This window comes from Haemorhous mexicanus, chromosome 2 (genome assembly GCF_027477595.1).
Source record: "Haemorhous mexicanus isolate bHaeMex1 chromosome 2, bHaeMex1.pri, whole genome shotgun sequence".
Taxonomy (NCBI): Eukaryota; Metazoa; Chordata; class Aves; order Passeriformes; family Fringillidae; genus Haemorhous; species Haemorhous mexicanus.
The window spans coordinates 19155255-19180751 of NC_082342.1; the positions used below are offsets into that span (position 1 = coordinate 19155255).

General features: G+C 39.0%; 1 protein-coding gene across 14 annotated transcripts in view; it reads right to left on the bottom strand.

Annotated features, from left to right (window-relative positions):
- LOC132322721 (uncharacterized) overlaps window positions 1-25497 on the bottom strand; it is a 54214-nt gene continuing 28717 nt past the window's right edge. For 8 of the 14 annotated variants that reach the window (XM_059837508.1, XM_059837504.1, XM_059837436.1 and 5 more), the window contains 16 exons: window positions 22882-22928; window positions 22262-22301; window positions 19639-19697; window positions 18382-18480; window positions 17556-17616; window positions 16012-16073; window positions 15026-15053; window positions 11248-11294; window positions 10628-10667; window positions 8006-8064; window positions 6749-6847; window positions 5923-5983; window positions 3688-5039; window positions 3130-3193; window positions 2874-2961; window positions 1-790 (listed from right to left, as the gene is read on the bottom strand). In XM_059837508.1, coding sequence (XP_059693491.1) covers window positions 745-790; window positions 2874-2961; window positions 3130-3193; window positions 3688-5039; window positions 5923-5983; window positions 6749-6847; window positions 8006-8064; window positions 10628-10667; window positions 11248-11294; window positions 15026-15053; window positions 16012-16073; window positions 17556-17616; window positions 18382-18480; window positions 19639-19697; window positions 22262-22301; window positions 22882-22928 — 2252 coding nt within the window. In that variant the 3' untranslated portion in view covers window positions 1-744. The remainder of the gene's footprint in view (window positions 791-2873; window positions 2962-3129; window positions 3194-3687; window positions 5040-5922; window positions 5984-6748; window positions 6848-8005; window positions 8065-10627; window positions 10668-11247; window positions 11295-15025; window positions 15054-16011; window positions 16074-17555; window positions 17617-18381; window positions 18481-19638; window positions 19698-22261; window positions 22302-22881; window positions 22929-25497) is intronic. The other 6 variants (XM_059837509.1, XM_059837502.1, XM_059837448.1 and 3 more) reach the window with 5 other exon arrangements.

Consider the following 25497-nt stretch of genomic DNA (forward strand, 5'->3'; position numbering starts at 1 on the left):
TTTGTTCAGAACAGTTTTTTATTTAGAACATATACTGTGTCGGGTACAATTTTGTCAAAACACAGAGTGCATTTATCAAACCTATTAAACAGTATAAAATTTTATTGAACAATCAACTCTGGAAAATTTTAACATTACCATTGCATAGCAGACTCAAGTCATAGCATATAGCAGTGATTTTTGGGTCTGTACTGATGCATCCAAAAAGCATGAATAGGCAGCAATTTAGGTAAATAAGCTTGTTCCTTATTACTAACACAGTAAGAATCAAATCTTATTATATGAACTTTGGTGATATACTGAGAAAATGTTAACATTAACATAGCACATAGCAGTGAATTTGGATCTGTACTGAGACACTCAAAAACCTGAATAAGCAGCAATTCAGGTAAATGAGCTTGTTCCTTATTATTAATACAGTAAGAATCAAAGCTTATCAGCAAATAAAAAGAATACAGATCACACTCAGTTATTAGAAATACTGTAAAATACAAAAATCCAACTTAGCCATAAATGGAGTAAGAAGTGCCCTGTTAAAAGGGATGAACCTTTTCCCAAAGATTTGAACTACAAAAAAGTGTAAATCAGAACTATTTGTATATTGCTTACATGTAATTATACATCCTAGATTCTTGGAAGAAGGAACAACACTGAATAAAACCCAACCTATACAAAACTTTTTAAACTGCAACAGATGCATTAATGCTTCTTGGTGAGCTTTAACCAGAGTCATCCAAGGGATTCCTACAATTGGTCTTTCCCATCAGTGTAGCTTAGTTTTCTGGATATTCTAAGGAAAAAAAAAAACCCAAAAAACCTCTGGTTAGATAATAGAGTACATTACACAAAAATACTGTATTTGCTGAAACTCAAGTGAACAGGATGAAATTGAAACAAATTGTCAAAGCAAGGTATCTGAACACCTTGACTGTCAACAGCAGCAGGGCTCCTTGTCTGCTTTCCTATGTGCTTTCACATGGAAAGGAAGCTTTTCATGCTATGTCATTTTAAAGCCTCAGTAGTGCTACTAGATCTAAGTTATGTATATCTATTAAACTTTGAGATGCAATCTTGGAATGCATTCAGAACTAGATAAAAGTAAAGACACAAGTGAAAACATCTTGCATATTACTTAAGAAATTGCATATATTTTCTCTCCTATTTTGAATTTACATCTGACAATTAAGTATAGCAGTAAAGCTGTAGGACAGCGTTCACAAAGAGCTGTTATGAACATTAGTTATGGACATTTATGTTATGTTATTAGTTATGAACATTTCCTTTTCAGAAATCTCTTTTCACAACCATTCATTAGAAAATAGAGCATTTTTCCACATGGCTAGGCATTAAACGTCTGAGGGATCTGAAGCCATTAAAAAGCTTAATGGCTGGGAACCATAGAAAGCTAAAGATATCACACCACAGGCTTCAGGAAGCTTTCCAGCTGACAGTCCGTTTTGGCTACAAATCAGCAAATATGTCTTTGTGTAATTAAAGAAGAAAGAAATAGATTTTATTCCAGATGACTTGGAAGAAAACTCTGAAATCTTAATTTCTCCACTTAGAGGCATTAAATAAAGAAAACCCATTTCCTTTAAAACAATAACCAATCTAACAGGAATGGCTGTTTTGTATGGGGAGACAGGATAATGTATTGAGGAAAAACAAAAGGGAATCAAAGAACTGAGAAGAACTTTGCTCAGTTAAGTGGACATACTCAACATCACAGAAACATCCTTGCATACTCATCAGCTTGTCTCCAATCTTTCATTATATACGAAATAATCAAAATATAATCTTTATCAATATTGTATGCAACTGTAAGCCTCTAAATTTCAATTTCATTATATACGAAATAATCAAAATATAATCTTTATCAATATTGTATGCAACTGTAAGCCTCTAAATTTCAATTTCATCTTTGCTTAAACTGAAACTTTATTTCTTTACATCATTAAACTTCTTTTCTGGTTAAATTCTCCATACAAGTAGTTTAAAAAGTGCTTTCAGCCTTCCTTTGACCTTCCAATTCAAATATTGTCAGTTAATATTGATATCAGCCGTATGATAATCTCAAGCATAGTGAAAATATGTCTTGAATGAGCTTCGGAAGCCAGCATAATGTCTGGTGACAAATTACACTCATGGCAAAAAAGCATGTATAAAATGTTTTGGTAAATAAAATCAGGAATTTTTAGAGAGCATTTAATGATTTAAAAATCCTTAGAATATTAAATGTTTGTAATTAAAAATTGAAGAGATCTGAAGATTGATAATCCTTTAAAACTTACTTATTTTCTATGAAAACCAGACATTTTGGGCCAGTATTCAGGGAACTGAAAAGAGTGTCCTGCTTCCAGAGATCTAAATACACTGCCAGTGATAATAGCAGCAGGAGAGGATCTCTGATATGTTCCAAACAGCCACTGCTTGTTCACACAGAGCCAAAATGCAGCTAATGATGCCCATCTGCACAGAGGCCAACTTCTGCACGTCCTTTTAAATAAATTTATGCTGCACTCCTCTCTGAGAGGACTTGTCAGCTTAAACACAGAGCCACAATCAAAACAACTCCACAGCATATCTAAAACAATAAATGCCTCTAAAATGAACACCAGATAAGGATTACAGTAGGTATTCAGTCAGGTCATCTTACTGTCTTGTGCTCAGCAGCTCTCCTTGCTGGAGTCTGGCTAGTTTTGACCACAGACACTTGCCTCTCAGTGTTCAAGTCTGCAGCTATGATTAGCTTGGACTCTCCCACACTCATTTTCATTCCACAAAAGCATGCATGTCACCTCCATATCTTTAATGCAGGCATAGAGGAGTAAGAATTCATTCTGAAATATCTTTTAAAAAGAGGCTATTATTACCTTGGGTGACGCTTGCTTACATTTCTGAGAGAGCTGCAATTCTCCATTGTCCCAGGCCAACCAGAGTGTGCACCTGCAGTCCCAGATTCTGGTGATTAGAAACAGTGGATGAAAAGGGCAGGAACAATGTTGAGTAGCATGAACATTACAGAATGTTGTTTAAGTATTAGCCTATTTAAACATTGGAAGTACTTTGATGAGCAAATTTCCTTAAGAAAATACCTTTGCATGAATTAATAAAGTGTCTGAAACTAACCTTGCAGGGAAGTACCAGGAGTATCAAGAAAACTTTGATGTGAAGAATCATGAGATCCAGAGCCCTGAAAATAAAGCAGCAACATCTAACATTCATTAAAAGATGTACTATTTCACAGCTTGCCTCAGAAGAAATAACTGTGAACTTGGAAATAAGTGTCTGATTTAAATCAAAAAGTTCAGTGATTCCTGTGAAATCCTATAAAGATTAATTTGTTTCACCTTGTCCATCTATAAAATTAATGTCATTATTTCAGAAGGACAACACTATAACTGAGTCACTATCTGAGACCATTCTTTCCAGTGACATGGTCTATTAAAATGGAGTAAAAACTTTCATTTAGAACCATTTAAAATTTATTAGAGAGCTTCATCACATGGATTCAGGAGACCTGATATCCCCAAGCCCCCAGAGCTGTAAAATATCCCTACTGGCCAAAAAGCACCGTAAGTATGCTATCCCTAGTTAAAACCGCTTGCAGCTCTAATAAATTCTGAAGCCCTTCTTCAAATATCTAAAGATGCACAGGTTTTTTTTTCCCCCAAGGTCCTTAAATACCTGACAATGACAGATGTGATCAGCAAAAAAGCTGGGCTTGCTACAGTTGTACGTGCTCAAAAAATCCATGCCACCTGTCTGAAGATTACCCTCTTTACTGTGGGAAATCTGACATTTGCTTGAAGAAAAACAATGTCCTGGTATAAATTTCAGTCGCTTTACTGGTGAACAAAGAGGATGGTTTTGAAAATTTCCTGCTCTTTTAACACTGGAAATTGCAGAATAAGTTCTGACAGGAGAATTAACAAGAGCATTTACAGTTTCAGGAATCTGTATTTCTTCATATTTCCTGAAATTTGAAGCTGTCTGAAGCCCAGGAGATCTTGGAATAGACTTCCCAGACAGTTTCTCAAATTCTATATCACACTGTTTAAGGGACCTCTCAGAATCACTTTGATTACTCTTCACTAATGTTCCTTTCTCTTTAAGGTTCTGTGAGTTTATAAGAGGTCTTGTCAATGTCAAAGGCTTTAGGTATTCTCCAGAAATCACTCTGTAGTAGAGTTCGTCAAATGCAGCATCTATTTCTTTGTCTGTCTTTGAAGAATTCTGCTTCCGGGAGGAAAATGACTCTTTGTGCTGGAAAGAAGTTGTTTTTTGAGGATATATGAACATAGTATTTGATGATCTTGCAGGAGAACAATTTGTGGTAGGTATAGAATTGTTTCTATTGCCATGGGAACTGCAAGCAGATGAACACAACTCTGAGGTACCAACATGAAAGTCAGTTTTCTGAGTCTTCTTCTCTTTTACAAGATGAAATGCTCTTGAATCTGAACTGGCAGTAGATGTTTTAAAACTGGGTTCTGAAAAGTGTTTGTAAGTAAATTTTTCATCTTTTGTGTATTCTAAATTTTTTGGTGAGTCAGTAGTCTGTAATTTATCTTCAACTAGAAATGTCTCTCCTATTCTATCCATAACATCAGGAAAAGCACTGTGTTTGCAGACTCCTTGGCTTTTTCCAGATGCCTTTCCGAACCCTCTCATTTTGTCTACAGTGACATTGAGCTTTGGTCTTCTAGAATGCCGTCTCTTGGACCTTAAGTGTCCAAACATGTACTTCAACGCTTTTCTCTGAGAACGCTTTGTCATGAACTTTGTAAATAACGCTACCATTGCTGGATACAAGCCTAAAAGGGTTGTACTGCTCAAGGAGCATTCCTCATCTGCAGATTGGTATTCTCCAAGGATACTATCACATGAAGTCGTGCTCAGTTCTGGACGAGGTCGATGCCTGGGTGAGGCTACTGTATTTGATGAAATGGGAACAGCAGAATGTTGTAACTGTGGATATCTGGATGAAGAACATTCATTTGAAAACTCTAGCCTCTTTCTGCAAATAGATCGATTGCCTATTCAAAAAAAAAAAAAAAAGGCAAACCAAAAAACTACAATGAGTCAAAAAAACAAAAAAAGAAGACAGAAAAAAATCCCAACCTATTAAGGCACTTGCAATAATATATTGTATAACTTAAAACCAACTGCATCTGATTTAGATAATCTTACTGATTAGTAAAAAAAATAAATTAATACACTTCTAAGCATATGGACTTCACATATTATAGAAGAAAGAAATTACATGTTGGAAAAACCACACTATTGAAATAGCATAATATGCAGATATTAACTGCAGAGGAAGACATTGCAATTTTCTGACTCCTGGTGAGAAGTAATAGCTTTATCCAAAAAGTTTTGCCACTTCTTTACTGTCTACCTTAAAAGCTTTGTACTTGGCTAGAAAAAATGCAGCTTTTATTTTCATAAACCATGAAGAAAATAATGATTTCAGTAGTTGTTAAGCCTAAAATATTTATACTCAAAGTCTTAGGCTTGCACCAAGCCTGGAAAGCTTCTGAACAAAGTCTGCTACCAGTTACCAGCAGACCCCAAGCTACTATATTACATTTCTTGAGTTCAAAGTAAGTGGAACTAAAAACCACTGCTTACAGTGAACTGAATGCTGCTGAATTTTTTACCTATGCATATTGGTTCCTGAGGCTGCATAAGAAAAGCCGGATTTATATAGACAAGCTATTTGCTTTCAGTTTTCCAAATACATTTAGCCATAAGAAAAATCATGTCTGACTTCCCTTTGAAATTCAGCCTATCAAAATTATCAGTTGGATAAATAAAGCCTTTGTTTACAAGAAATGAAATATTTCTCCTGATGATTTTTATAAAATCCACATTTTTAAACAAGTACACTTGACCAACAGACAAAAGACTTAATTGTACCAAGCTGTTCTTGCCCTGGCGAAGTTGAATGACGACTTTTTGATGAACGTGGAGTTGTAATCTGAAAAACAAAGAAAGAAAAAAACAATCAAACCACCTGAGTTTTTTGCATGTTAAAAGACATCATCAAAACCTTAGTTGTGACCTCCTTGCCTCTTGCTGTTCGGGGTCATGTACAGTTATGGTCTTTAAGGGCTCAGCCAAGTTCAGACAACGTGGAAAACATCTAGTCTAAGGCTTCAGTACGAAGGTTTAGAAAGTAGGAAGATTTTAGTTTTTATTCTTGGAAAGCTATTCATAATTTTTTCAACTTATACATCGTATGTCATGTATTAATCCCTACTCCAAATATAAGAATTTATCCAGGGATATATATCTACACACACGCACTTCAGTAATCTACACATCTCTGGCAGCTCCAGCAGAAAAGAGAAGCTGTATCCCGACACTTCACCACTGAACTTCCTCGCCCCCGAAATAAAACCAGAGCTAATTCTTTTTCTTTGAGCCTCTACAAAACTCAGATTTAGACTGTTAGGAAAACTGGCAGCTCAAAAGATCAACCGGCACATCAGGGTTCCAAGAACTACATATAAAAGTAAAAGAAAAAAACGAAAAAATGAAATTTAAAAACATTTGCCCCTTTTCTTACATATCATAGCTGTAAAAACGCCAAGATCCTACAATATCTACACAGACATCAAGTAGAAGAACAATGGGAGAACCACAGAGAAGCTGTGTTAGAATTCATTTAACTGCTACCCAGTTAAAGAGCTTTCATTTTATTCTAACTAGCTAATAACTTAGAATAGGAGAAATATCTTACCGTTATCCATTTGGGATAATTTCTCTCATCACCTTGTAATATCACATCCACTGGAACTATTTTTTTCTCTAGGATTTGTCCATCATCTACATTCAGATTCTTAGAGGAAAACAAAATTATTAAAACACTTAGAAATTATTGGCACAGGCAACTCCAAACTGATTATTCTGATTTATAACTGATTTACTGCCAACTAGTGTTCTTCAGATCAGGATCTGCAACCTGCATACACTTATTTTTAATGTATACATTTTAGGCAAAAATCTGCCTCCCCACCTCCCCCGCCCCCATAAATCCCAAGAAGGAACTACATGTGAAGATAAATAATAAGGGATAATAAACAAGACTATTCAGGGAACAGCACACACTGCCTTAAAGATCCTCTGATAGAAACCAACAAACCAACATACACCCACACAAATAAAGAAAAGCGAAAAAATGAAAAATGGTTACAAAGCTCTGATAATTACAGCTGCAAATCTCTACTCGTACTCTTAACATCCCATGAGAAGTCATATACAAATTAAGGCCTACTCTGCAACGACCCTCAATGTCAAACCTAAGAGAGTTTTGTAAGTAAAGGCAATCCATTAGTCAAACTGTCACTTTCTGAAGCAGACTGTGTTAGCTGCTGTCAGAGAGAGGACACCAGCACAGTGCTAGACAAGTAAGGAAAGTAAATCCCATTTTTGGCAATGCTATTGGAGCAAGCAGAACACAGGATTAAAATGGCTGCACACACAAAGTGCGTGTCGTATTTTTCCTCAACCCTGGAAAGAGTCTGGCTAGTCCTGACCATAGTCTAGTCTGGGAAGTAACAGCAGAAGATTCCAGCCTGCTTTTGTGATAGCAGCCATTATTGCACATTTACCATTTGCTTCAAATCATGTTACCTATTTATGCTAGACTCTCAGGTGAATGACCATTCTTTTTTCTAGGTGCTTTCACCTTATGATCCATCTGGTTCCTCTTTTTCCTTACCTATAAAAAAGCCTTTCTCAGGGCTGCCTGTTGATGCAGCACATTGTAAGGCTTCCTCTGGCCCACTGGTATTCTAGCAAGACAATAACATCACTTGTCACTGGTCTCTGGGACGCTTTTTATTGAACCACTCACTTGCCAAAAATGTGCACTAAGAGGCAGACGATAGCAAGTCTTCCGCTGACTGCATCAGCTCATCAGGCATGCGTAAACCATTCAAAGAGTTAATAGTTTCTGTTGAATCGTTACCTTCTATTAGACACCCAAAATTCTTACCTTGAGACAAATTCCTCCAAATTTTCTTCCTACTGAGGCTACGGCACCACTTTCTCCACCTGCAATTTGAAGGCAAATATTAAGTAAAACACAGCTGAACTCAAACCAGAAATGCTTTTAAACACACACTGTGCAAGTTATCAACTACACTGTTTTCATTCTAGAAAAGAGTTTCCTACGCCATGACTTTAACTGTATTACGTTTGCATTTCAATTCCAATTGAAAAGCATGGTTTGTGGCTCCATCGATGACTTCAGTGGAGCAAAGAGGGGTAAAGAAAACCTGTTTGCCATCCGTTCTTCACGATTTATATTCAACATTTCAGAGAGTAAAACATTTTTAAAGCTCTTTCTTTTGTGGCTCTCTAAGATTCATTAATCATTAATGCACAATCCCCGCTATATTCCTAAATATCCCAACAAAGATAGCAAGGACTTTCTCTCATGCTTCCTCCTGGTAGCTTCCTGTTGTCAAGACCGCCTTAGGATTGACAAAGTGAGAAATAAGGCAGACTTGAGAATATGAAACAACAAGACAGAATCTTTTACCTCGGTTTTAGTTATTCTGTGGGTGGTTTTGTGAATGAAATGCAACAAAATATTTTTTCTCTTGATGTAGCCAGACCTTCCAATTCATCTTTAGCTAAAATCAGTCATCCATGAGCATAAAATATATGGTGCATTTTCAGCCCTGATTTCTAAACTTCCCTGCACTCACCAGAGGGGAAGGAAAAAGGAGAGGAGAAATCGCGAGTGAAAAAAAATCTTGGCTATGATGCTACCACATCACTGCCTCGTCATGCTACTCTTAATTTGTTATTACCCTTCCTGCCATACAATCTTCTTCCTCCAGCACAACTGGGCACAAACCGGTCAGACTGCTTCCCAAATGTTCACCAAGATGAACAGACTGGACTGCTACACAAATGGGCAGTTCTTGAGATAAAGGGAACAACTCCTGTGTCATGGAGGCGTTGACTCCATCACACCAACTATAAATTATTTAAAAACAGCTTGCATCAAAGCATGAGTTGATCTGTACACAAGTGGAAAATTCTTCTAATTGTCAGTCCTCAAAAATCGAATTTCAGTATACCTTCAACGTGTGCTGGCAATCATACTTTCAAATCACTGGAACTTCAGTAATTAGCAGTGGGCACCAGCACAGAAGGGAAAAAGAAAAGTATTTTCTCCAGGGAATCTAAAAGTTTGGTCCTAAAGGCCAAAAGGGAAATTCAGTAACACCTTTGCACCTCAAAGGCAGAACAGAGAGGAAAAAAGAAAACTTCCACCTTTCTCTCTTAAAAATATGACCTTTATTACAGAAAGCCACTTCACAGGAGGTGCATCCAAAACACTATCATTCCCTAAGCTATAACTTATTTATCCCTTTCTCCAAGTTAATTCAGTCTTCTGGGATAGGATCCTGCTAGATACAAGTAACTGTTAGATATACTCTGCCATGCCACTTTCTGAGAAAGCAAGAGGGCAACCCTAGTAACTTTCCCTATTAAGGACAGAATCACACTTGCAGGCCCAGGTGAGAGCCGCTCCACTTGACTTTTACCTGCTGTAGACAAGCTTTGCACACTTTCAACACAAAACCAGTGGCTAACACCAGGAAGAAACTCTGCCTTCCCTGAAAAGTGTGACGTATTCTGTACGGATACTAAAAATGGAAAACGCCTGCCAAAACTAAAGATGTAGCTAAAACAGCTAAAGACAGATTGCTTTCCTTAAGTTAGCGCGCCCTATCGGCAAGCTTTTATACCTCAAAAAAACCACCAAATGCCAACCAAGAAAAAAAGCCCTGGAAACACCCACCCAAATTACCACAAGCCAAAACACCCCACATCCCAAGCACCACAGTGCACTCAATTTTTATGTGAGGAATCCAATCCCATATCCCTAAGAATCTAATTTCTACATCTTACAGGATTTGGAGATAGCTGGAACTCACAGAGGTTTCTACAAATCCTCACCAGCCTCTTCGCAGACCATTCGTAAGAGGAGGCAGAGAAGCGCATGATCATTTTACTGCATGCTGCTATGAAAATACCAGAGTCTGAAGCACTTCACTCATTTATCCCACAAGTGCAAAAGGCAAAGGAACTTACAGAAGCCGAGCTACAGGTGCCTCTGAAATAGTGATCCTAGCTTTCATCGAGCAGTTTGAGAAAAATGGCGTGCTTTCTAAATTGGCAGAAATTACTTTATCATTCAAATGCTTATTTGAAGCTATCCTCTCCAATGACAGTAGGAAACATTCCCCTCAACAGGGAAGTAATTGCCAGCCTTAGAGGCAGCTATGTAGATGAACAAGCTAATTTCATACCAGAATGAAATACCTATATACTTTACTGCAACTGCTCTTTCAGCCATTACTGCTGGCTACTTCCAAGCCATAGCTGAATCTCTGAAAAACACTGGAAGTTTGCATTTGCTCAGGATCAAAAATGCTGAACAGTACTAGTTATAAATATGAAAAAAAGTCAAAGGCAGCTCCCACTAATTAAGACAATCAAATAATTACTCGGGAATACAAGGTCAAAACCTCGCTATCTTCCCTTTTCTCAACCAAGTTAAATAAAGGTTAGATAAGTAGGAAATAAAAAAACCCACCTGTATCAGATGTATCTGCCCCAGAGTTCTCAGAAGACTCCTTAAAAGCACATGAAAAGAATTTTAAAGCCTGGTAGCTTAAGCTATATTAATTAGCCCATAGAATTTTTTGCTTTCACTACTTGCTCAGTTCTTTGCAGAGTGGTGGGAGTGAAACAAATGCAGTTGTATTCCACAAATTCTGACCAAATCACACCATTTTTATTAACAAGTCTAGTCACAAACTTACTTTGAGTCAAAAGAAGCTGTTCTAGACTACACAGATTTTACAAACAGTAATTTAAAAAGTTAGGCCCACATATATGCCTAACTAGAAAGGCACTTGCCGGTGAAAGAGCCTATATCCAACTGCTCTCTCCCCCCCTTCAAAAAAACCCTAATAATACAGCCGCAATCCAGTACAGATATCGTGGTACAGCACCACCTGCTCATAAACGATTTCTTAGCTTTTGACTACATAAATACATTTCCCCAAAGAGGCCGAGGTAGGATGGTTGGGGTCGGAAGGGACCTCAAAAACCATCTAGTACCAACCCCTCTGTGATGGCCACGTTGCTCAAAGCCTCACCCAGCCTGGCCTGGAACCCTCCATGAAAACAGATGCAAGGTGGCACCCATACCTGGTGTGCTGCTGAGTGCTTATCTTCAAAATCACGGCTCTGCTTCTCTGATATTTCGTAGCATGATGGGAGGGGAAAAAAAGTTCTATTACTTTCATAATATTTAGCCTCTCTTGCTATTTTTGTTTTCAATTTCTTTTCTTTTCCCCCTCTATTTACATCCTATCACCAGTGGCTCTAGTAATTGGGTTTTTTTTCTGACTCACTCTGGCCAATCACACCATAATGAAACACAAACCGAAGTACTCCAGCACACTTTTTATCACTGTTGAACAGCGCAGAAAACCTGTTTTGTGTGCTTCACGTTCAAGGCACTTGTGCATACCTTCACGCATTGTGTGTGCTGTTTTTACAGCGGGGTGTGATACCCTTGGTTGGCTCAAGCAGCTTTCAAAAATTATCTCTTCAGCATTTGAGTATTCCAAAATAAGTCTATTACTTTCAACTTCTTGGCATGAAATTGAAGAAATTTTACTTTAACTTTTAGCCCAAATTTGTCAGACACCTTTCTCAGTGGCCAACCCTACCTGCTGTCATCTGAGTGTTAACAAAGGGTATTCCCTCTTCTGTTATTTACTTAAATCAAGTATATAACCATAAAAGTGCACAGGACAAGTCCTGTAAAAAACCTGCCATGATCCCCCCAGAGCACTGATAATTAGTTAAAGCACAATTTTCCAACCGGTGGCTATAGAACCATTCTCTCATAAAATTCAACAAGCATATAACTAGAAGGCTCTGGATTAAGGCTGTAACCGTCTCTGGAAATTAATCCTCATTATTTTGCAAAACACTACTGTAATGCTTCCTTAACAACAAATTCTTTTAGAAGCCGAAGAGTGCCTCTTCCAAACCTATCTGGATTGGGAACAGAGGGCCTTAGAAGAACAAAGTAGCGTCCAGTTGAAATCCCTTACTGAGCAAGGCCTATGAAACACCACACAAAGCACATTTTGTTCCCAAAAGACTCTCAAGGAAAAAAAAAGCCAATTTAAGCAGTCAATATATGACAAAAATTTCACTTCTGTGGGAGGCTGAAATTTAACATACCTGGTCCTCCCTCACTGAGACCTGCCATATATGGGAAAAAAAACCAACAAAAACAAAAACCAAAAACAAAAACCAAAAAAAAAAAAAAAAAAAAAGCCCAGCACTCAAAGGACTGTCACTTGAATCAGCAAAACTTGATGAGGGTGCTGGACATGCCACCCAAATAGGAAAACTCAAATCTAGCAAAATGCAGAATTGCGAGTTGGAATAAACAACACTAGTTATATTCTAAGGGGAGGGGTCCATTGATAGGTGTTTGTTTAATGTTTAATGTCTAGACTTAATAGCACAAACCTTTATGTATCCTAATTTAAAACACTTCAGCCTACTTAAGAGTGAGTGAGTAAGTAAAATCCGTCCACAAGCTTTAATAATCCACAGACAGATGGATCTTTTTTGGGTTGAGGGTTTAAGGTGTATGGCTTTTTTTAAGGCTAACAATAACCACAACCAGACAGTTCAAATGGCTTCGTGGGTCCTTGTGTTTCAATTGAACAAAGCCAGAGCAAAGCATGGTTTTCTTAAGCTGGAAAAAATCTGTGAGATTCTGTGAGATTTATATGTAAATATACATATAAAAACACAAATCTATGGAAGGCTTACGTTTTTTTCTAAGAAAGCTGTTCACCCAACTTTAATACTTAGTTAGAAATTTCTTCCCTAGGATGACTTGAAATAAAGTAATACTTTTTTTTTCTCAGGTAACATTAGAAGCTGCAAAAACACATATTATCCATTGTTCTGCCTTCCATGGTCATCTGAAATGGAGCACACTAAACTTAAAATTGATAAGATCAAGACTTTCTAGCATTTAAGACAACAACGTAAACTCTACTTCTTAAGAGCTTCTAGGATATTCAGACCATGAAGTAGATTTGCAAAGATTAGCAAAATATTTATTCTAAATAATTTTAAATACTGTTTCCTTGAAAGAAACCTTAACCTTCTTTCCCTGTTTTATCAGAGACTAATAGCCACAGCTTTGTACTACTTTGCCCCATTAGCCAAATGGAACAAGAGGTAAAGGTCAGGACCATCTGAAACCTTTTGTACCAGACCCTTATTTTCCAGCTCTACATTTAGATTTCTTAGGGTGATTCAAAGCCTGTATCTGACCACCGTAAAGCTTTTGGCAGTGCTGTGGAGGAAGACCGGTGCGAGGCAGTGCTTTGTCCTCTGGTGCTCCAAAAAAAAGTTTCTCAGACGAATGTCACTTGTAACACCAAAAAACCCCAACTACACAACGTTGAGAGAACAGAGCCCAACATACCTTCGTTTTGTGAAGGTGGCACGGTGGCATTTTGGCCACAATAACCCCCTGCAACGCTACAGGCTGGGGACAGAGTGGCTGGACAGTGCCCAGGCAGAAAGGCACCTGGGGGTACTGGAGAACATGAACACGAGCCAGCAGTGCGCCCTGGAGACCAAGAAGGCCAAAAGCATCCTGGCCTGTGTCAGAAACAGTGTGGCCAGCAGGAGCAGGGAGGTCATTCTTCCCCTGTACTTGGCACTGGTTGAGGCCACACCTCGAGTGCTGTGTCCAGTTCTGGGCCCCTCAGTTTGGGAAGGACCTGGAGACACTGGAGCGCATCCAGAGGAGGCAACGAGGCTGCTGAGGGGCTTGGAACACAAACCCTGTGAGGAGTGACTGAGGGAGCTGGGGGTGTTTAGCCTGGAGAAAAGGAGACTCAGGGGTGACCTTATCACTCTCTACAACTTCCTGAAAGGTGGCTGGAGCCAGGTGGGGGTTGGTCTCTCTCTCCAGGCAGCAAAGGACAGAACCAGAGGACCCGGTCTCAAGCTACATCAAGGGAAATACAGGTGGGATATCAGGAAAGAGATTTTTACGGGAAGAGTGGCAAAGTACTGGAATGGTCTGCTCAGGGAGGTGGTGGAGTCACCATCCCTGGATGTGTTTAAAAAAGACTGGACGTGGCACTCGGTGCCACAACTTAGCTGAGGTGTTGGACCCAATGAGCTTGAAGGTCTCTCCCAGTCTAGCGATTCTGTGTGATCCACTCTACTACACTGGAAAATTTTCTCCCCCATCATTTATCCCACTGGAGAGATATATTTTACTGGAACATATAGCTCCTTTTCAGAAAAATGTCCAGATGTCACACATCCCGTCCAAGTAGTATCATATCTACACTCTGACTTACAGACATGCTTTGATTTCTATTCTGCAAGCGATTCCCAATAAAGTAACTGTATGCTACTTTTTCCTGGAGACATGCTGATTCATTGACTACGCTGAATAATCTGCTAAATTATGGACAGCCCATTATGCAACTTCATGAGATTAATTTAGTACCTATTTTTTAACATGCCCACTTACCTAGTAATTTTCAAAAAGCTAACAACATTCATATTTCACCACTATGTCCACGCAAGTCAGGCTTGGAATCTTTAAGATTCAATGATTACCTGGCAAAACTGACAATGCAACAAAAAACTCTTTGATTAATTGATAAGGGGTGCCTATCAATTGATCAGCTGGTTTTGATAGCAGCATGAAATATAATGTATTTCATCTTGAACACTTTAGATGACATTTCTGAATCCTTATGAACGTAAGTGCTGATGACTTATTAGACGGTTTCTCACACAAAAACCAATGAGTATCCTAAAGGCTTTAGCATGAACCTGAACACCATCCTTAAAGTCAAGACTCTTGGCTTAAGATAATTTGCAATAGATATTTAATAAAAAAACAAAAAACCCCTACCTGTGCTCCTTGGCCTTGGACTAATCTGCTGCAATTAAAAAAAAAAAAAAAAAAAAGTCAGAATGATTAAAAGAACAGCAAAATAATTATAGCCATCGTCTTTAGTTACTTTGGCATAGCCCACATCTACAAGGCCATTCAATTTTCTCAGGTTTCCCCTGGCCTAACCAGAAAAGCCACAAGTACCTAGTAAAACTTACCTGATCATTCACTTTTTCCCTTACTCTTGCTGCTAAAGTCCCTGCAAGAACATACCTGGGCCCACAGAAGAGGCCAAGACAGAGAATTTCCCTCACAGTCTTTTATGGATTAGGCTGGGAAACTTGGGCAGCAGTAGACTGTGCACGAGGCATTACCAGGAGTGGAAAGGGAACCCTAAATACAGCCTCTTTTTGGTCTCAATTAAATCCACTCATGTTGCCTCAGAGTGAATTTCATTCCTCATGCTCCCACTCTGTGGGGTTCAGAACGGCTTCTGTGTTACTGCCAGGGCATGCCATACAGGCCATGGGTTTACCTGACACACTGACTGGTGAGACTGCAAAGATTCTTTAATTAATCTGGCATTATTTCACAGGGAAAGAAAAAGAAACTAAAGATGAAACCAGAAACCTCTGCAGAATCAAAGAGCTGACTGCCTGAACAAAGATAAATTGATTCAATGCATTAACTGCACGGAACACATTCTGACGAGTTCCAAAAATACACATTCCCAACAGACAGCAACTGAAAAAAAAAAAAAAAAAATCTCTCCAGGTTTACAAGTGGTGCTAGCCACTGATAAATGGTCATCTATTTTAGCCTAATGCATCGGAAACATATTAAACTATCCTAAAACTCTATTGTAAAGCAGATGTTGACCTCTTCAATACCTCTGAAAATATTCTGTAGCACGGCAAGATTAGAATATAATCTATCTATCTATACATCCATAAAGAAATATTGCTGCATTTGGCTGCACTATGTAGGACTGCACTATTAAATACCGTCAATTTTCTCCTCCATTTTTTAATGTCTTTCCTCGACATCGTGTCCCATTTTTTAGGTCCTAGAAAAAACCAAAAAGTAATAATATTACCACTTATCATAGTACCATCTATACTGAGTATCGCTCTAACAAACATTTAGGAACAACATATTACAGATTAAGAAAGCATTAGCAAATCTGAACTGTCTACCACCACATCTGCTGAAATAAAAATTTTGAGAAAGACAAACCAGGAGAATATGGCAATTCAAGTCGAGAAGTCAGGCAAGACAAAAAACATAATCACATGCTGAGTCGAACAAGACTGAGCTAAAATCCAAAGAGTAAAATCCAAAGAGCACTACAGCCCCATATTCTACCAAGAGGAGAAAAGAGGCAAAAGATTTTAGGTTCTGGATTTTAGTTGATGAATGCAGACTCCATGGTACCTGAGGTTAGTTAAAGCCACAATTAAGGCTCGTCGGGGCTGAGATCCATATTCCTTCCATAGTGAACACAGATCACTAACCCAAAAGCATCGCCAAACCCTTACAAATGCAAAGCTGTCTATTGCAGTACTCTGTGAATGCTTCCTTCCTCTCCCACTGGATAATGCACATGAAATGTAAGCCTGCCAGTCTGTAAAAATCCTTGGTGCACAGCTGGTACTTCCCCGATCTCTCCAGTAAGTTACAGAAACTGACACGGCAGTTCATGAATGTGGTAGTTTTCATAGGGCTTGATTTTTGGTGAAGAGGGAGAAGGCCAGTCACGGAAGTGATTTTCTGGGAAGAGCTGCTGAAAGCTTCTCCCGTGCCTGGCAAAACTAACCGCTGGCTGGCTCTGAGAAGAGGCATGCTGCTAAGCCAATTAGAGAAGCTGGTAATGCCTCTATGACAATGTATTTAAGGACCAGAAAAACTGCGAGAAGCTCTCTCTCTCTGTGGTCTCCGAGGAGTGGCGCTGCTCCATTTACTGGTGGAGCCTGCAGGGCCATGCTGCGGGCCCGTGCGGCGCGGCAAGGAACCACGGGGCCGAGAAATAACTTTCCTGGCTTTCACTGAGCAGGTCAAGAAAAATGGCGTGCTTTCTAAATTGGCAGAAATTACTTTATCATTCAAATGCTTATTTGAATTTATGCTCTCCAATGACAGTAGGAATCATTTCCCCCTCAACAGGGAAGTAATTGCCAGCCTTAGAGGCAGCTCTGTAGATGAACAAGCTAATTTCATACCAGAATACTTAAACCCCAAGCTAACTATATACATTCCTCCAAATTCTCTTTCAGCCATTAATGCTAGCTACTTCCAAGCCATAGCTGAATCTATGAAAAACACTGGAAGTTTTCATTTGCTCAGGAAGCAAAAATGCTGAATAGTACCAGATCAAAATACTACAAAACACCACTGAAAATCTGTGCCGGCTCATTAAAGCAGTCAAGTAATTATATGGGGATACAAAGCCAAAACCTCCCCAAAAATGAAATATTTTTTCTAAAAAATTTTAATAAATCCACATTTTAAACAAGTACACTTGACCAACAGACAAAAGACTTAATTGTACCAAGCTGTTCTTGCCCTGGCGAAGTTGAATGACGACTTTTTGATGAACGTGGAGTTGTAATCTGAAAAACAAAGAAAGAAAAAAACAATCAAACCACCTGAGTTTTTTGCATGTTAAAAGACATCATCAAAACCTTAGTTGTGACCTCCTTGCCTCTTGCTGTTCGGGGTCATGTACAGTTATGGTCTTTAAGGGCTCAGCCAAGTTCAGACAACGTGGAAAACATCTAGTCTAAGGCTTCAGTACGAAGGTTTAGAAAGTAGGAAGATTTTAGTTTTTATTCTTGGAAAGCTATTCATAATTTTTTCAACTTATACATCGTATGTCATGTATTAATCCCTACTCCAAATATAAGAATTTATCCAGGGATATATATCTACACACACGCACTTCAGTAATCTACACATCTCTGGCAGCTCCAGCAGAAAAGAGAAGCTGTATCCCGACACTTCACCACTGAACTTCCTCGCCCCCGAAATAAAACCAGAGCTAATTCTTTTTCTTTGAGCCTCTACAAAACTCAGATTTAGACTGTTAGGAAAACTGGCAGCTCAAAAGATCAACCGGCACATCAGGGTTCCAAGAACTACATATAAAAGTAAAAGAAAAAAACGAAAAAATGAAATTTAAAAACATTTGCCCCTTTTCTTACATATCATAGCTGTAAAAACGCCAAGATCCTACAATATCTACACAGACATCAAGTAGAAGAACAATGGGAGAACCACAGAGAAGCTGTGTTAGAATTCATTTAACTGCTACCCAGTTAAAGAGCTTTCATTTTATTCTAACTAGCTAATAACTTAGAATAGGAGAAATATCTTACCGTTATCCATTTGGGATAATTTCTCTCATCACCTTGTAATATCACATCCACTGGAACTATTTTTTTCTCTAGGATTTGTCCATCATCTACATTCAGATTCTTAGAGGAAAACAAAATTATTAAAACACTTAGAAATTATTGGCACAGGCAACTCCAAACTGATTATTCTGATTTATAACTGATTTACTGCCAACTAGTGTTCTTCAGATCAGGATCTGCAACCTGCATACACTTATTTTTAATGTATACATTTTAGGCAAAAATCTGCCTCCCCACCTCCCCCGCCCCCATAAATCCCAAGAAGGAACTACATGTGAAGATAAATAATAAGGGATAATAAACAAGACTATTCAGGGAACAGCACACACTGCCTTAAAGATCCTCTGATAGAAACCAACAAACCAACATACACCCACACAAATAAAGAAAAGCGAAAAAATGAAAAATGGTTACAAAGCTCTGATAATTACAGCTGCAAATCTCTACTCGTATTCTTAACATCCCATGAGAAGTCATATACAAATTAAGGCCTACTCTGCAACGACCCTCAATGTCAAACCTAAGAGAGTTTTGTAAGTAAAGGCAATCCATTAGTCAAACTGTCACTTTCTGAAGCAGACTGTGTTAGCTGCTGTCAGAGAGAGGACACCAGCACAGTGCTAGACAAGTAAGGAAAGTAAATCCCATTTTTGGCAATGCTATTGGAGCAAGCAGAACACAGGATTAAAATGGCTGCACACACAAAGTGCGTGTCGTATTTTTCCTCAACCCTGGAAAGAGTCTGGCTAGTCCTGACCATAGTCTAGTCTGGGAAGTAACAGCAGAAGATTCCAGCCTGCTTTTGTGATAGCAGCCATTATTGCACATTTACCATTTGCTTCAAATCATGTTACCTATTTATGCTAGACTCTCAGGTGAATGACCATTCTTTTTTCTAGGTGCTTTCACCTTATGATCCATCTGGTTCCTCTTTTTCCTTACCTATAAAAAAGCCTTTCTCAGGGCTGCCTGTTGATGCAGCACATTGTAAGGCTTCCTCTGGCCCACTGGTATTCTAGCAAGACAATAACATCACTTGTCACTGGTCTCTGGGACGCTTTTTATTGAACCACTCACTTGCCAAAAATGTGCACTAAGAGGCAGACGATAGCAAGTCTTCCGCTGACTGCATCAGCTCATCAGGCATGCGTAAACCATTCAAAGAGTTAATAGTTTCTGTTGAATCGTTACCTTCTATTAGACACCCAAAATTCTTACCTTGAGACAAATTCCTCCAAATTTTCTTCCTACTGAGGCTACGGCACCACTTTCTCCACCTGCAATTTGAAGGCAAATATTAAGTAAAACACAGCTGAACTCAAACCAGAAATGCTTTTAAACACACACTGTGCAAGTTATCAACTACACTGTTTTCATTCTAGAAAAGAGTTTCCTACGCCATGACTTTAACTGTATTACGTTTGCATTTCAATTCCAATTGAAAAGCATGGTTTGTGGCTCCATCGATGACTTCAGTGGAGCAAAGAGGGGTAAAGAAAACCTGTTTGCCATCCGTTCTTCACGATTTATATTCAACATTTCAGAGAGTAAAATATTTTTAAAGCTCTTTCTTTTGTGGCTCTCTAAGATTCATTAATCATTAATGCACAATCCCCGCTATATTCCTAAATATCCCAACAAAGATAGCAAGGACTTTCTCTCATGCTTCCTCCTGGTAGCTTCCTGTTGTCAAGACCGCCTTAGGATTGACAAAGTGAGAAATAAGGCAGACTTGAGAATATGAAACAACAAGACAGAATCTTTTACCTCGGTTTTAGTTATTCTGTGGGTGGTTTTGTGAATGAAATGCAACAAAATATTTTTTCTCTTGATGTAGCCAGACCTTCCAATTCATCTTTAGCTAAAATCAGTCATCCATGAGCATAAAATATATGGTGCATTTTCAGCCCTGATTTCTAAACTTCCCTGCACTCACCAGAGGGGAAGGAAAAAGGAGAGGAGAAATCGCGAGTGAAAAAAAATCTTGGCTATGATGCTACCACATCACTGCCTCGTCATGCTACTCTTAATTTGTTATTACCCTTCCTGCCATACAATCTTCTTCCTCCAGCACAACTGGGCACAAACCGGTCAGACTGCTTCCCAAATGTTCACCAAGATGAACAGACTGGACTGCTACACAAATGGGCAGTTCTTGAGATAAAGGGAACAACTCCTGTGTCATGGAGGCGTTGACTCCATCACACCAACTAATAAATTATTTAAAAACAGCTTGCATCAAAGCATGAGTTGATCTGTACACAAGTGGAAAATTCTTCTAATTGTCAGTCCTCAAAAATCGAATTTCAGTATACCTTCAACGTGTGCTGGCAATCATACTTTCAAATCACTGGAACTTCAGTAATTAGCAGTGGGCACCAGCACAGAAGGGAAAAAGAAAAGTATTTTCTCCAGGGAATCTAAAAGTTTGGTCCTAAAGGCCAAAAGGGAAATTCAGTAACACCTTTGCACCTCAAAGGCAGAACAGAGAGGAAAAAAGAAAACTTCCACCTTTCTCTCTTAAAAATATGACCTTTATTACAGAAAGCCACTTCACAGGAGGTGCATCCAAAACACTATCATTCCCTAAGCTATAACTTATTTATCCCTTTCTCCAAGTTAATTCAGTCTTCTGGGATAGGATCCTGCTAGATACAAGTAACTGTTAGATATACTCTGCCATGCCACTTTCTGAGAAAGCAAGAGGGCAACCCTAGTAACTTTCCCTATTAAGGACAGAATCACACTTGCAGGCCCAGGTGAGAGCCGCTCCACTTGACTTTTACCTGCTGTAGACAAGCTTTGCACACTTTCAACACAAAACCAGTGGCTAACACCAGGAAGAAACTCTGCCTTCCCTGAAAAGTGTGACGTATTCTGTATGGATACTAAAAATGGAAAACGCCTGCCAAAACTAAAGATGTAGCTAAAACAGCTAAAGACAGATTGCTTTCCTTAAGTTAGCGCGCCCTATCGGCAAGCTTTTATACCTCAAAAAAACCACCAAATGCCAACCAAGAAAAAAAGCCCTGGAAACACCCACCCAAATTACCACAAGCCAAAACACCCCACATCCCAAGCACCACAGTGCACTCAATTTTTATGTGAGGAATCCAATCCCATATCCCTAAGAATCTAATTTCTACATCTTACAGGATTTGGAGATAGCTGGAACTCACAGAGGTTTCTACAAATCCTCACCAGCCTCTTCGCAGACCATTCGTAAGAGGAGGCAGAGAAGCGCATGATCATTTTACTGCATGCTGCTATGAAAATACCAGAGTCTGAAGCACTTCACTCATTTATCCCACAAGTGCAAAAGGCAAAGGAACTTACAGAAGCCGAGCTACAGGTGCCTCTGAAATAGTGATCCTAGCTTTCATCGAGCAGTTTGAGAAAAATGGCGTGCTTTCTAAATTGGCAGAAATTACTTTATCATTCAAATGCTTATTTGAAGCTATCCTCTCCAATGACAGTAGGAAACATTCCCCTCAACAGGGAAGTAATTGCCAGCCTTAGAGGCAGCTATGTAGATGAACAAGCTAATTTCATACCAGAATGAAATACCTATATACTTTACTGCAACTGCTCTTTCAGCCATTACTGCTGGCTACTTCCAAGCCATAGCTGAATCTCTGAAAAACACTGGAAGTTTGCATTTGCTCAGGATCAAAAATGCTGAACAGTACTAGTTATAAATATGAAAAAAAGTCAAAGGCAGCTCCCACTAATTAAGACAATCAAATAATTACTCGGGAATACAAGGTCAAAACCTCGCTATCTTCCCTTTTCTCAACCAAGTTAAATAAAGGTTAGATAAGTAGGAAATAAAAAAACCCACCTGTATCAGATGTATCTGCCCCAGAGTTCTCAGAAGACTCCTTAAAAGCACATGAAAAGAATTTTAAAGCCTGGTAGCTTAAGCTATATTAATTAGCCCATAGAATTTTTTGCTTTCACTACTTGCTCAGTTCTTTGCAGAGTGGTGGGAGTGAAACAAACGCAGTTGTATTCCACAAATTCTGACCAAATCACACCATTTTTATTAACAAGTCTAGTCACAAACTTACTTTGAGTCAAAAGAAGCTGTTCTAGACTACACAGATTTTACAAACAGTAATTTAAAAAGTTAGGCCCACATATATGCCTAACTAGAAAGGCACTTGCCGGTGAAAGAGCCTATATCCAACTGCTCTCTCCCCCCCTTCAAAAAAACCCTAATAATACAGCCGCAATCCAGTACAGATATCGTGGTACAGCACCACCTGCTCATAAACGATTTCTTAGCTTTTGACTACATAAATACATTTCCCCAAAGAGGCCGAGGTAGGATGGTTGGGGTCGGAAGGGACCTCAAAAACCATCTAGTACCAACCCCTCTGTGATGGCCACGTTGCTCAAAGCCTCACCCAGCCTGGCCTGGAACCCTCCATGAAAACAGATGCAAGGTGGCACCCATACCTGGTGTGCTGCTGAGTGCTTATCTTCAAAATCACGGCTCTGCTTCTCTGATATTTCGTAGCATGATGGGAGGGGAAAAAAAGTTCTATTACTTTCATAATATTTAGCCTCTCTTGCTATTTTTGTTTTCAATTTCTTTTCTTTTCCCCCTCTATTTACATCCTATCACCAGTGGCTCTAGTAATTGGGTTTTTTTTCTGACTCACTCTGGCCAATCACACCATAATGAAACACAAACCGAAGTACTCCAGCACACTTTTTATCACTGTTGAACAGCGCAGAAAACCTGTTTTGTGTGCTTCACGTTCAAGGCACTTGTGCATACCTTCACGCATTGTGTGTGCTGTTTTTACAGCGGGGTGTGATACCCTTGGTTGGCTCAAGCAGCTTTCAAAAATTATCTCTTCAGCATTTGAGTATTCCAAAATAAGTCTATTACTTTCAACTTCTTGGCATGAAATTGAAGAAATTTTACTTTAACTTTTAGCCCAAATTTGTCAGACACCTTTCTCAGTGGCCAACCCTACCTGCTGTCATCTGAGTGTTAACAAAGGGTATTCCCTCTTCTGTTATTTACTTAAATCAAGTATATAACCATAAAAGTGCACAGGACAAGTCCTGTAAAAAACCTGCCATGATCCCCCCAAGTTTGGACACAGAGCACTGATAATTAGTTAAAGCACAATTTTCCAACCGGTGGCTATAGAACCATTCTCTCATAAAATTCAACAAGCATATAACTAGAAGGCTCTGGATTAAGGCTGTAACCGTCTCTGGAAATTAATCCTCATTATTTTGCAAAACACTACTGTAATGCTTCCTTAACAACAAATTCTTTTAGAAGCCGAAGAGTGCCTCTTCCAAACCTATCTGGATTGGGAACAGAGGGCCTTAGAAGAACAAAGTAGCGTCCAGTTGAAATCCCTTACTGAGCAAGGCCTATGAAACACCACACAAAGCACATTTTGTTCCCAAAAGACTCTCAAGGAAAAAAAAAGCCAATTTAAGCAGTCAATATATGACAAAAATTTCACTTCTGTGGGAGGCTGAAATTTAACATACCTGGTCCTCCCTCACTGAGACCTGCCATATATGGGAAAAAAAACCAACAAAAACAAAAACCAAAAACAAAAACCAAAAAAAAAAAAAAAAAAAAAGCCCAGCACTCAAAGGACTGTCACTTGAATCAGCAAAACTTGATGAGGGTGCTGGACATGCCACCCAAATAGGAAAACTCAAATCTAGCAAAATGCAGAATTGCGAGTTGGAATAAACAACACTAGTTATATTCTAAGGGGAGGGGTCCATTGATAGGTGTTTGTTTAATGTTTAATGTCTAGACTTAATAGCACAAACCTTTATGTATCCTAATTTAAAACACTTCAGCCTACTTAAGAGTGAGTGAGTAAGTAAAATCCGTCCACAAGCTTTAATAATCCACAGACAGATGGATCTTTTTTGGGTTGAGGGTTTAAGGTGTATGGCTTTTTTTAAGGCTAACAATAACCACAACCAGACAGTTCAAATGGCTTCGTGGGTCCTTGTGTTTCAATTGAACAAAGCCAGAGCAAAGCATGGTTTTCTTAAGCTGGAAAAAATCTGTGAGATTCTGTGAGATTTATATGTAAATATACATATAAAAACACAAATCTATGGAAGGCTTACGTTTTTTTCTAAGAAAGCTGTTCACCCAACTTTAATACTTAGTTAGAAATTTCTTCCCTAGGATGACTTGAAATAAAGTAATACTTTTTTTTTCTCAGGTAACATTAGAAGCTGCAAAAACACATATTATCCATTGTTCTGCCTTCCATGGTCATCTGAAATGGAGCACACTAAACTTAAAATTGATAAGATCAAGACTTTCTAGCATTTAAGACAACAACGTAAACTCTACTTCTTAAGAGCTTCTAGGATATTCAGACCATGAAGTAGATTTGCAAAGATTAGCAAAATATTTATTCTAAATAATTTTAAATACTGTTTCCTTGAAAGAAACCTTAACCTTCTTTCCCTGTTTTATCAGAGACTAATAGCCACAGCTTTGTACTACTTTGCCCCATTAGCCAAATGGAACAAGAGGTAAAGGTCAGGACCATCTGAAACCTTTTGTACCAGACCCTTATTTTCCAGCTCTACATTTAGATTTCTTAGGGTGATTCAAAGCCTGTATCTGACCACCGTAAAGCTTTTGGCAGTGCTGTGGAGGAAGACCGGTGCGAGGCAGTGCTTTGTCCTCTGGTGCTCCAAAAAAAAGTTTCTCAGACGAATGTCACTTGTAACACCAAAAAAACCCAACTACACAACGTTGAGAGAACAGAGCCCAACATACCTTCGTTTTGTGAAGGTGGCACGGTGGCATTTTGGCCACAATAACCCCCTGCAACGCTACAGGCTGGGGACAGAGTGGCTGGACAGTGCCCAGGCAGAAAGGCACCTGGGGGTACTGGAGAACATGAACACGAGCCAGCAGTGCGCCCTGGAGACCAAGAAGGCCAAAAGCATCCTGGCCTGTGTCAGAAACAGTGTGGCCAGCAGGAGCAGGGAGGTCATTCTTCCCCTGTACTTGGCACTGGTTGAGGCCACACCTCGAGTGCTGTGTCCAGTTCTGGGCCC